Source organism: Brienomyrus brachyistius, chromosome 1, assembly GCF_023856365.1.
Source record: "Brienomyrus brachyistius isolate T26 chromosome 1, BBRACH_0.4, whole genome shotgun sequence".
NCBI classification, from domain to species: Eukaryota; Metazoa; Chordata; class Actinopteri; order Osteoglossiformes; family Mormyridae; genus Brienomyrus; species Brienomyrus brachyistius.
In genome coordinates, this window is record NC_064533.1 from 21,267,014 (window position 1) to 21,280,411 (window position 13,398).

At 42.4% G+C, this 13,398-nt stretch overlaps 1 protein-coding gene across 2 annotated transcripts in view; it reads left to right on the forward strand.

Moving 5' to 3' along the window:
• si:ch211-191a24.3 (tensin-3) overlaps nucleotides 1–12,465 on the forward strand; it is a 52,725-nt gene extending 40,260 nt beyond the window's left edge. The window contains exons 20-28 of one of the 2 annotated variants that reach the window (XM_049008475.1): nucleotides 161–247; nucleotides 517–648; nucleotides 3,782–3,874; nucleotides 6,370–6,447; nucleotides 7,460–7,537; nucleotides 7,630–7,798; nucleotides 8,019–8,087; nucleotides 8,317–8,346; nucleotides 10,805–12,465. In XM_049008475.1, coding sequence (XP_048864432.1) covers nucleotides 161–247; nucleotides 517–648; nucleotides 3,782–3,874; nucleotides 6,370–6,447; nucleotides 7,460–7,537; nucleotides 7,630–7,798; nucleotides 8,019–8,087; nucleotides 8,317–8,346; nucleotides 10,805–10,949 — 881 coding nt within the window. In that variant the 3' untranslated portion in view covers nucleotides 10,950–12,465. Of the gene's footprint in view, nucleotides 1–160; nucleotides 248–516; nucleotides 649–3,778; nucleotides 3,875–6,369; nucleotides 6,448–7,459; nucleotides 7,538–7,629; nucleotides 7,799–8,018; nucleotides 8,088–8,316; nucleotides 8,347–10,804 lie in introns of both variants that reach the window. The other variant, XM_049008465.1, reaches the window with a different exon arrangement.
• Nucleotides 12,466–13,398: the final 933 nt, after the last annotated feature.

Consider the following 13,398-nt stretch of genomic DNA (forward strand, 5'->3'; position numbering starts at 1 on the left):
TCCGTCGCTCCTGCAAAGCTTAGCTGCTCCCACAGACTCTGTGACTCCAGGAGTCCCTACATCTCCTACAAAACTTAGATACTCATAAAGGCTCTGAGACTCCCAAAAAGCTTACACAGTGATAGAACTTCCCTCATAGCTCAAAATGTTTGTTTTGCAGACTTGCCGGTCAGTAAGCCGATGACAGTGAAGTTTGTGCAGGACACTTCAAAGTTCTGGTACAAGCCAGACATCTCACGGGACCAAGGTATACATTTGCTTTCATGGGATGTAGCACCACCAGAACAATGTACTGTTCCATTGAGACCTCTGCATTATCCATAGCTGTGCAATTTACTCCAATGTCATGCGCTGTTTGTTTGCAAAGATTGTAAGGCTTGGGGATCTAATCATTCTCGTTTGGCTCAGGTCACACTAGCATGAATTGGTACAGGGGGTTGTTTTACTGTTTTGAGTGTAATATTTTTATTTATATTTCTTGCGGTTTTTAACTTTCTGTCTTCCCAAATCACACAGCCATCGCAGCCCTGAAAGACAAGGATCCCGGATCCTTCATTGTCCGTGACAGCCACTCCTTCCGGGGGGCGTACGGGCTGGCCATGAAGGTGGCCACTCCCCCTCCCTCTGTCCTCCAGCAGAGCAAGAAAGGTAGATGTCCTCATGTCGTCATCTGGGGGGATGGAGGTACCAGCAATGCATCTGTAAATGCTTTTGAGGTTTTGAGCTTATGAGATATTGCTTTGTTGTATGTTGTGACACCTATGTAGCTCTTCAGAAATATTTTTTCCCAGCGATTTTTCTTTTTTTTTTTTTGTTGGGGGGGGTGGTTAGGGTGGCTTTAAGGCTCACCCTCCCCCCCCCCCCTCACCATATACACAGATGTCTCCCTTGTGATTCCTGCGATTGGAAGTTACCTCCGTATTGCAGTGCTGTGCAGTGTGTGTGTGCCTGTGTGTGTGTATAGTGACACAGTCTCTCCCTGCCTATGTCTGTGTTGTACTTGGTCCTCTAAGGGACTACTGGCAGGCTATATAGTTTTATGAAGGTTATTTATACTAACCGTCAGAGGCATTGCTAAAGATTTTGGGCCCCATGAAAGCGTATCATATTGGGCCCCCCAGTCCACATCAATCAGGTTATTTTCCAAATTTTTTGTCACTCCGGGGCCCATGGAATCGTTCTAAATCTCTCCCCCCCCTTACAGCGCTAGCTGACTGTTATTATATGAGTACATTTTTGCGTTCATCTGCTGGATTTCTGGTGAGTCCTGGAGTGTGGTGATCATCCCTGAACCAATCAGCATTCACCACTGACCGTCCCAGTGATGCTTTGGTCATTTGGTTTGCAATGATAATCTCAGTGTTTAGCCATGTTAATCACCCCATGGTCAGTGATAATACTGCAGGGGCTTTAGTGTCTTCTCCATTCTGAGCAGACACTCTCAGACTCCTTTTTCCCTAAAAGGAAGGAAGGGAGGGACACGCTTTGCATCTAGGAGACCCTGGGAAGCATTGTTATCCGTCAGGGGAAACGCCTCTTATCAAAACCTGGGGCTTAAAGCCAGTTTTGAACTAGCTTTGTAGGAACAGTGAGAGAGAAGAATGCATCTATGTGGGGAGAACAAGGTCCTCTTTCCTTTTACTCTCACTTGTTTGTGCTAGTCATGCCTCCAGGGGGCAGTATGCATACCTTTTGCCCTTAGCAACACTGTACAATATGCATTGTACATTGCACAGTCACTCCTGTTTCCCACTCTCTGATCACATGATCATCTGGTCTTCTTTGCTTGTGAGTCTGATAAATGGTGTATCTCATCCCATAACGTACACTCTGTTTGCTCCTCAATCTTGACCCAAGTTATTTCTGCAGCTTTGCCTGTGAAATATACCCCTTCCTCCCCTGACGAACTTGCCTCCATTCTCAACACAGTGCTATTTGACTCATTAGATTCTGTTGCAGCCTTGAAAACCAAACATGTCTTTTGCTACCCCTGCCCCATGGTGTACTCCTAAGCTTTGTTCCATGAAACAGAAAGGCCATTGACTTGAGCAACCCACCTTATTGTGCGCGTTGAGGCCTACAAAGAAGACATGGCTTGCTATAAGGATGCCTTACACACTGCCGAATCTGTCTACTACTCCAATCTCATAAATAGCAATTACAGAAACGTCTAGAACGTTTAGTTCAAGTTTTAAATGATCGACTTGTTGCAACCGACACTGGTGCCATAAGCCCTCTACTTCTGCTTGATTTAAGTGCGGCCTTCGACACAGTCTCTCACCCAATTTTGATTCAGAGAGTGCGCAACCTAGTAGTGTGTGGGGCAGTATTCGACTGGTTGACTTCTATGTCACTGACAGAAAACATTTATTGATTCTATCAGGTCATAAATGAGATGCATCAGTTATCACACGTGGCGTCCACCAGGGCGCTGTCCTGGGACCACTGCTCTTCATTATTCACCCATTAGGCCAGATCAATTGCTGCTTTATATTGCACCATTGCCCTGCCTTTCTAACTCTGCTGCTAAGTCCCTCATTCACACCTTTGTCTCTAGTTGTCTTGACTGCTGCAGCTCAGTACTCACTGGTATTACTGCTAAATCACTCCAGAATCTTAACATATTCCAGAACTCTGCTGCCCACGCCCTCACCCACACTCCCTCCTACCAGCACATCACTCCCATACTTCAGAGCCTGCACTGGCTCCCTGTTAAACAACATGCTCACTTTAAAATTAATTTCCTGGCATTCATAAGTCTTAATAACCAAGCCCCAACATACCTTTCTGAACCATTTCTCCCTTACCAGTCTCCCCACATTCTTAAATCCTCCTCTTGGCTCTCTCCTCATCCCCCCACCCAAACTCCATTGCTATGGTGAATGCGCATTTTCTCGTTTAGCTTCCCACCTTTGGGACTCTCTCCCCAGTGCGTCTATCGGTCTCTGTCTCAAAACCAAGCTAAAAACCTTTATGTTTCAGCAAACATTTAACCTTCCTAATCCATAAAGTTTCGAAATTTTTGTTTTATTTTTCTTTATTCTATGTTAGCATCTTTGAGATCTTGTAAAAGCACCATATAAGTCAAATTTATTATTATTATTGTTATTATATGGATCACACAACATGGATCAGTTCTGTTTTAGAGAGTACATAAAAATTACATAACGGAGAACACACATGATTGGTTCTCTTGGAATATACATCAGGATCACATAAGATAGAACGTGTATGATTGGTTCTCTATTAGAATGATCACTAACTGCTCTGTTCAGGAATTCCACCAATGTAAATAACATCCCTTGACCTCTTAGTGAAGAGGAAGTGGAGGGAGCTCTCTGTAAACAAGAACAGAGAAAGCAAACAGCTTTGGAATTTGGACTGTGCGTGTGTCGATGGGTACATCTGCCTGTCTGGTTTGGCCAGTCAGATCTACGGAGAAGCTGGAGTGACTGTTGAGAGTAGATGCATTATGCTGAATAATCTTTTATCTGGGGTTTGACTCATCTCTGAATTTGCCCTCTTTGCATGTAGGGTTTGATTCACTGTGCCTGTCCGCCTGAGTTCACCATTCCACAGGTTGCTCCTCTGTCCTGGGAGTTTAATGCTGGAGGAGGAAAGCTGTCGTATAAACAGCCTAATCTGCCCTTTTTGGAATTCCACTGAGATTAGCGGCCATCTTTTATTTGCACAATTATCCAAGAAGGCAGCAATGCTACTGCTGGTAATCACACCTGCACCGTTACTTTTCCTCACACTATCTTTGTCTCTTCTGCAGTAGGAGACCTCTCCAATGAGTTGGTCAGGCACTTCCTGATCGAATGTACGCAGAAGGGGGTCCGCTTAAAGGGTTGTCCCAATGAACCCTACTTTGGTAAGGACTCACCATAATGCCTCTGTATGGCCTCTATCTGTACGGCAGGACTGACCAATTCACTCGTTACAGCTGCAAGATGTGTTAGTTTTCATTCTTTGCATACTGACCAAACATACATTAATTTAACTCCCCAGGTGTTTCAGTTATAAGGTATTAGTTCCCTAACACATTCCCAAAAACTCATACAAAAAGCACTTTGAAATCAACTTTCATCTCCATTCCTCTCAAAGAGCACAATTGGATATAGATATTTCTGTAATACGTGGAAGCCAAAAAGTGTGTGATATCTCCACCTTGTGGTGGAATCTGGTAATTCATTCATAATTGTCACGTGTTATACTTGGCAAATACGTGTATCTTCTGCTTTACGAACGTTTGCTTTACGCCACTTCGACCTACCTTAATACCTGTTTCCCCAATGTAACCTGTTAGCGTTTATCAGCGAACCAATTTATATATATATATATATATACTATATATATATATATATATATATATATATATATATATATATATATATAAATATACAGTCTTGCGCCATATATATATCAACGTTTCGATCAACGACATGACCGCATATACGTCGGTAGTTCCATAAGATTTAATGGAGCTGAAAAATTCGTACCACTCTAGCTCTGCCTTGGCGCAACTCATCACTGTGGTCATACTGGAGTCAACAAAACCACTGCGCTGGCACTCGTATAGAAGTATAGCACATACAGTTATGTAAAGTACGTATTAATTGATGATAATAATAATAAACAACTACGCTACTGATTTATGTATTTACCGTACTGTACTCGTTTATTGTTATTTTGACTAAATCGTATAGCCTAGGTGTGTCGTGGGTTACACGCTATAATGTTCTCGGCGAAATCGCCCAAATGATGCATTTCTCAGCGTATCATTAAGAGACACATGACTACTGATTGCGGTAAGTCAAACTGCACTGATACATTATTGGAATTTTATATCGGCTGTGTATTTATCACATTATTCCTGCTTTTACTGTATTGTAATTGCGTCTTCCGTTTCAAGCAGTTTCGGCTTATGAAAAGTTTCGTAGGAACAACTGTACTTCCGTAACGCGGGAGATACCTATCATCTTTAAGTATCTGAATAGGATGTACTGGGGTGTCAGAGCCTGCAGCAGTCAGTCAGTCACGGCGCTACAGACAATTTGATAACAATTTATTATTAATAATAATAATAATAATAATAATAACAACAATAATATTTGTATTACTATTACATTAACTGTAGTGAATAGTAGTAAGTTCATAAACTATAGCTAGTTATTGTTAAAACAAACTGCTAATGACCTAAAACAATCAAAATATGAAAAAGTGCATCTGAAGACCTACGATATACTTGCAGAAGAGATAATACTGTATGTGTGTGTTAGGTGCCAAAATGGCCATTCGATCTCATACTCTTGTGCCCAGGCGGGAGGAATACAGAGCACAACTGTCAATTCAAGCTGAAAGAGATTCAGTTTCTGCCAGAAAATGTTTTCTATCTGGTGAATCAGACTAGGTGTACACACACTGACCTCACAGACACAGACGCATCCTCGTGCAGCAGTGGAGCCTCCTGTTGGCCACAAACAGTCATTACACTAGGCTGAGTGAGAGCCCAACAGAAACTGAGTGTGGCCCCCAAAACAACCAAACCACTCCTGCTCTAGGGTCTGTATGTAGAGGAAGGCACCCTCAATCCATCTGCAGATATCTTCATGTCTTTCTTCAGTGATGTAATTGGCTAAACAGCTTCTCCCCAGGTTACCATGGAGTTTTGGTCCGATAAACCTGTCGTAAGGCAAAAATATTATACGGCAAAAATGCATTTTAATACAGTACACCTAATTGTACTAATAAATATCATAGCCTAGCCTAGCCTACTTTAAAGACATGCTAAGAACACTTACATTAGCCTACAGTGGGGGGAACAAAATCCTTGACACAAAGCCTATTTTATAATTAAGTGTTGCATATGTCTTGTAATTCATGGAATAATGTACTTACCATGAAAAACATTTACCCACCGTAGAGTCAAAATATCATAACACGAACCATCATAACATGGGGAGTGTCTGAATGTGTTTTTTGTTGATTTTTTTTATTAGACATCAGATAAAAGTAATGGGTTCCACTTTCCAATAAGGCTCCCTTTTGCCACTTGTAAATGGTAGTAACTCATTAATAAAAAGAAAACTGTGTTATAACTTGTTTAAAATTGTCTATTAATAATTTACAAAGTGTTACAACCTAAGAAATAACCAGATCATAAACCATTCATAAACTCTTTATATGGGTAGCCTTATTGTAAAGTGGCACCGAGTAATGTGCCTTAAACGTAAAGAGTTAATGGAAATCAATTTTAAAACGGGCCGCACCGCGATCCAGAACTCCTGTCATATCCGTTGACATTCACTGTATGATAGTGGCTGTCCCGCAGTGGCGTGTGACCCGGTGCTTTCACTCCTGTTCCAGGCAGCCTCACGGCTCTGGTGTGCCAGCACTCAATAACTCCGCTGGCTCTGCCCTGCAGGCTCATCATACCCAGCAAAGGTGAGGTGCCCCCTGCGTGTATGTGTGCGAGCATATGGCAGGGAGTCAGGGTTAAATACTGGTTTGGAATTAACACCTCTGAATGTCCAGCAGAGAGTAAATGCTCTAACTGAGCTGTCTGTGTGCGTGAGAGAGAGAGAGAGATATAAGGGAGAGATGGAAGTGATACTTGGTGACTGACACTGTGTGTGTGTGTCTGTGTAAAGGGAGACAGCAAGTGAGTGGGGCGTTTGTGTAGGTGCCTGAGGGAGCAGTCGGCCTGTGTGCCTGGCTGTTGCCGTTTGAACAAGGTGCTCTGTGTGTGTGTGTTTTTGTGCGGATGAGTGTGTAATCACGGGCCATTAAGACTGAGCCTGACTGCGAAAACGAGAATGGCATTCACATGCCCACTAGGGGGTGCCATAGAGTCGACGGGGGAGCAGGGAGGTCTACCCCCTAGTTGCCAACTCCCCACAAAGAGGCCACGACTCCGTTACGGCAGGACGGCAGCCGATAAGTGGCTTGATTTATCCGCCCGCCTGCACTTCCCCCCTCCGCTTCGGTGAATCACTAGGCCTGGGCCGTCAATCCGCACGTTGTGCGGCCGGTGGCCGAAGAGACAGGGCCCTGTTAGAAGCGAGGCTATAAAACAGCAGCTGCTCCACGGGCCTGGCCGGGGACAGGGCTGACAGGGGCGTCTGTGCGCCGCGCTCAGAATGACCCCTCTGACCAGATTTAGGGGGCCTTATTTACAGGTGGTTGCCCCAGGGCCCGCCTGCATAGAGACGTCATTTACTCCCATTTGTTTTCCTTCCATCCCATGGTGCCGGGGCTTGTTTTTGTTAAGAATAAGGGCCCAGTTTATTTTTAAATCGATGTTGGTTTTTTCAGCCGGCGGGTACAAATATACCAGCTGCTAAATGGCCGCCATCAGAGACCCTGTTTCTTCATGTTGGCTCATGAACACCGTGCTCCACTCTAACCTCCCCCCTCGACCTCCACCCCACGCGCCGTCTCCCACCCTCTTTTTCAGACCCCCTTGAGGACATCGGCGACTCGTCTGCACAGACGGCCACAAACTCGGCTGTGGAGCTGCTGAAGCAGGGAGCGGGTATGGCGAGGCCTCCTGGCGACCACGTGTGAGCCCCCGAACTTGGGATCACCCCTCCGAGACACATCCGATCTTTTCCCTCTGCCTCCCAGCCTGCAATGTGTGGTTCCTGGGCTCGGTGGAGATGGAATCCCTGACTGGCTACCAGGCGGTCCAGAAGGCCACTAGCAAGACCCTGAGCATGGAGCCACCACCCACCTCCACTGTGGTCCACTTCAAGGTGTCCGCCCAAGGCATCACCCTAACAGACAATCAGAGGAAGTGAGTGTACATGTTCACTTTGACCACATCTCCAATTCTGCCGCATAGCCACATCCTCCTACATTTCTGCTCTAACTCCAGCCGAGAGGTCGTTAACCCTAGCTGATGAGGCTGAACTCATTAGCTAGTCAGTATGGCGTTTGCACATGTCTGAATCCTCGTACTGACCAGCTCCTCCATCCTGTCACCCCCCCCTGCCCCCCTACACACCCTCTTCCAGGCTCTTCTTCAGGAGGCATTACGCAGTCAGCACGGTCATATTCTGTTCTTTAGACCCTCAGAACAGGAGGTAAGTAAAACGAAAGGCAGTAGCTCTTGGGTTGGGTTTCAAGAAAGGATGGCAATTGAATGTGGACTGTAAAAGGTTGCAGGTTCGACTCCCAGATGTGGTCGTGCTGTTGTGCCTTTAGCAGGGAACACAACCAGGATTATTTAAGCAGAATAACCAGCTGTATAATCCACAGATAGCAGGTGAAATTGAGTTATAATTTGATATTTCCGTCTTTGTTTTCCCCAAGGTGGACCAGAGATGGCATAACCTCTGCAAAGTAAGTTCCTTTCCCTCCAGGATTTGGACTAGGTTGCCCACCCTTCACATCCTAGACTGCACTTCTATCACACCTCCAATGTCCTGAATGACCCTTCTGGGGATGTGACCATGGGGAATCCTTTGCAGTTGGATAGCCACAGAGAAGGCAGAATAGTCCCAATGGGGTGGGAGGAGTAGATTTTCTACAAGGGCTGCTAAAGAGCGCTTTTCCACTGAATCAGACACCGTATTTTTGGTATGGTACTTTGGGTACTTTCCCCTTTCCATTGACTTCTGGTCAAGTATCAGTACCAAAGTACCAAAACCAGCTGGGGTACTTTTTTGGTACTTCGCTACGTTGGGGTGGGACTGGCAAACATGTTCATTGTCAATTGGTTACGCAAATAGCCTGCCTCTGAAACACAATGCGGCCGCCGTCTTGAAAAAAGTTATGAACTCAGAAGACAACGACAGACAAAGTGAAAAATAATACAAATAGTGGATATGTGGTCAAATGAAAAATTCCAAGCTTTAATTGCAATCTGAGGAGTATTCCATGAAAGTAGCTAAAGAAAGCCAGACTTTCCCAAAAGAAAGTCTGACTCAAACTAACGCCGTCTCTAAACTTAGCCTCATGTAGTTCCATTAACGCAGTTCAGCTTTAACTAATCAAGACTCATACAAGACAGACTTGCATAGTCTCACTTAGTGCGCACACCCGCGATATTTAAGAAGCCCAAATGAATGGATTACTTTCAATCGCATCTGTGTGAAATGTTCTGCGCAAATAACCGTATCTTGTCTTTGCTTTTTACTAATAAACTTTCGAAGTAGACTGTGACTAAACAAATACAGTATAAAAATATCTTCCTGTTTATATTAATTTAACAGATTTTTTTTTCAATTTCAGTCATTGCGTTTCATGCTTGTCCTTTGTAATATGGATACGCTTTTATTTTAATTATCTTGGAATTAATTGGAATGCTGAGACTTGATTTTTATAGGCTTCATTATATTGATTATGTTGCAATCTCAGCTCTGTTCTCCATATTATGGAAATATCACGCAGGGGATTACTTATTTACTTATTTACTATATATATATATATATATATATATATATATATATATATATATATATATATATATAATATATATATATATAGTTTTGCACAGACTTGTTCTCTTGCCTAAGTTACCATGGTAGCTCAGCGGGGGCTCATTTAAGACGCGTCGATGGAACAGAACTCCCAATTAAATGAGCCAGACTTGAAATAAGTCAGACTTTCCCTTAATCCTGCTTCGTGGAACACCCCCCTGGTCAGAAGAATCAAGATCTGGATGGCATGACAAAAACATTTTTTTAATTACTGTAATATAATAGGGATATTTATAAAGCAAAAAGTTCTCACAAACCCAGCGAACTGATATAAACTATAAGGGTGAAAATGATCAGAGGACGCATGCAAAGCTCATGCAAAAGCAGCGGCAGTAAAACTTTATGTGATTTTTTTAAGCATATCTTACGTATTCTTGAAAAGGAACAATCATTGAAATTGCAATGCTTGCTAACCTTTGTTTCCTATAATTCAGTAAAAATGGTTTAGTGAAACTCCCCATGCTATAATGTCTTTATGGTATGATGATATGAAAAAGCCTGATCTCAAACAAGCTGAATGTAATCTCTTATGAATAAGAAAAGACAGATGACCTGGCCCCCACAATCCCACAACCTAAGATACATAGAGCTGGTTTGGGATGTGTTGGATTGCAGAGTAAGAGCACGGGAGCCAATTTGTGCACCCAACTTATGGAAACTCCTTGAGGACTGTTGAAGAAGCATCCCAGGTGGCTACGTCTGAAAGCTGGTTGAAAGAGAGTCAAAAGTCTGAAATGCTTTAATCATAGGAAAAGGGGCTATTTTGAAAAGTCTAAAATCTGAGAAAAAATTGTTGATTACTTCTCTTGGTCGTTGCAATATTTGCTATGCATTACAGGCAGTCCCCGAGTTAAGCACGTCACCTTACAGATTACTCATACTTACAACGGGCTGCCATAAGCCTTATTATATTAAAAACTCGGGTTAAATACAGTTGTTTGCAATAGCAAACGCACGCACTACTTTGTCATCTGCACTTCAGCAGCTCAAGACATAGTACAATATTGCATGTACCTATTTTTATTATTACTGCATAATTAGTATTGTGTATTGTATTATTGTTCCGACTTACCTACAAATTCGACTTAAAGGCAGACTTAGGAAATGGGTTTTGTGTGTAACCTGGAGACGGTATGGAGCCTGTACTTCATTGCCTCAAGGCTGTTCAGTATAAGGTGAATATTTCATAGCTCAAATAAGGACAAACATAGTAGAAGCAGATGTGTCCAGACTTTTGACTGGTACCGTGTATGACGTGTAAATACTGAGACATTGATCTCCACTGAGCATCTTTTTTGCACATGTTGGTCTCCCTCCAGAATCTTCGGCTTTGTGGCCCGGAAGACGGGCAGCAGCACCGAGAACGTGTGCCACGTTTTTGCCGAGCACGACCCGGAACAGCCAGCCAGTGCCATCGTCAACTTCGTCTCCAAGGTGATGATCGGCTCCCAGAAGAGCAAGTAGATCCAGGTTCAGTCACGATCCCCCTCCCACCCCGCACTTTGGACTTCGTCAGCCACCTGAAATGGTGACACCCCCGCAAATAAAAAAGACAGCTTTTGAGGGACCACGAGAGGAACCTGGTTGTATTATGACATCACTATAAAGGGATATATTTAAACGACAGAGAATATAATACAAAGTATGTATTTATTATTTTTATCTGTACCACTGTATACCATGCCTCACACCTTCTGTCACGTTTCTTTTTGACATAAAATTTGTTAATATTGTCTTTTTAAAAAACTGGACCCTGTTACACCCCTTAGCTCGCTCCCTGACAGGTTTGTGCCTCCAAAGACGCGCGCGTTCCCGTAGGAATTTTGACGGCGCATCTTCACTCTCTTTTTAAGGGTGTAAAAACTACATGATTACTGTCGTGATTGCTGTCTCTTTATGTCAAATTACACATGCCAATTAACCATTATTTTACTATATAATATGTGCATAGAAGAAGTACATATATTTGTCTCCGTAATCACGTTCCCTTGTTTGAATACAATAATTGGTTATTGAGGCGAGTTACTTACTCAGATTAGATATTTCTATGAATTTTTGAAGTGTCAAATTGTAAGACTAATTCTCAAACCTTCGTCACTCTTAATGACCATTTGACGGTTGATGCCTTCTTGTATTTTTCACGAGTGAAATTTTTAACACGAACCCTCTTTTCATCCGGTCACACAATCGTCAAATTGTTCTCAAATAGAAATCAAATGTCCTAGACGATGAGATATGAATGTTTTTGGTAAATAATAATTTTTATCTCTTTGATACATTAGTGGCTGTTTGCTGCGTTCCAAATAGCATCCTTTTTAACATCCCTTTATGTCGAATAAAAAAGGGTTTTAAAACGTATTCAATTCTCAGATATATTTTATTACACAGATTTGTATTTAGTGCCAGCTTCCTCCATTGAGGAGTTACTGACCCTGATTAAATGTAAATTAATTTATGACTAGCTGTTTTGTAAGGCGAAGAAGTCTGTAAATAAACGACAAATGAAAGTTTTGCCATTTAAATGACTCCCAATTCTAGTTTTCTGCTTCGTATTAATACTGAGATTTTTAATCCTTAAATTACGATACATTTACATCATTTGAAGAGAAACAACCTTCGCAAGCAGAACTCCTTTATGTTTCTTGCAACACTGTTAAAAATACGATACTCCTTTATATATATTCTTCTGCATATTAAAATAACGAAAAGCTAGGAAAATGACGCAGTGATATTTTTGATATACTTTTCTATGAACCTTGGTAAAGCAGCTTATGCCCATAGAAATGGCGTATGAGCCGTTTTGTTTAAAGCGATAACCTTTCCCTGCGGATACGTGTCTGTTGTTGGTTGGGTCTTCTGCAACACATAATATATAAAAAGTGCCTGTAAAATGTTGTATTTTTTCCTGTAAATTTATGTTGTATAGACATTCCTATACCTCGACATATTCTACAAATGACAATAAAGCTTATTAATGACATTTGTGTTTTTGGTTTTCATCACGGATTTACGGCCGGGAAGTGGGAAGTTACCTTGATTCCGCAATATCCACGATTACGTGAAGTAATCTATTGGTACTGACTGGTTAGTGACGCAGTCCAGGGACTTCTGGTCCAGAATTTTCTTTGAAAAGATTCTCATTGAGTCTCATTTGATTATGATGAGAAGCAAGTCACCTGGTTATTAAGTTACAGATCAGCAGCTCAGTCAAGTGAAACCACAGTCTTCTGAGATAATAAATAGTTTCGGATCATAACCCCATCGTAATAATACCATAAACCCGCTCAGATCAGAGACCGCCAATAATGCACTAATTTTAGTTCCATGCTGGCATTTTATAAATCCCTGAGAATCATTGCCTAAACTGCGCTTCCATGGCAGTCTAGCCCCCGGCATCTCAAAGATCAACTATGCCATAACATGACTTTGTCTCAAAGCGAGAGCATGACATTATTGACACACTTTTACGCATATTATTGCAGTTTGAGTAATCACCAGCAGATGGCAATACGCAACCGCAAAAAACGTAACAATTTTGAAGTAACGTTCATTCACAAATTTACTTTGAATATAACTTAAACTATGGTTTGGATGATTTCTTTGGCATTCGCAATTCAAATCAACAAAAAGTTATTCTTTTGCAATACTGTACTGTTATTGCATTTGTTCTTTCAATAGTAATAATAGTTTTCACACAAAACTAACCACCGCAACCGACCAGGCAAACTTTCAGAGGACTGTGTGCTGCAGTTCAGAGCCATATGGTGCTCAGTGCATCTGGTCATGCGACCCAATCTTTGCAGAGCTGCTGTGATCTGCTTGGTGGGGCCTAGCGAGGGATTTCATTGGTGAAAGTGACACTGCTCGGTCCATACAGCCACTGGGGTGTGGCATTGATGCTGGGGAGTACATG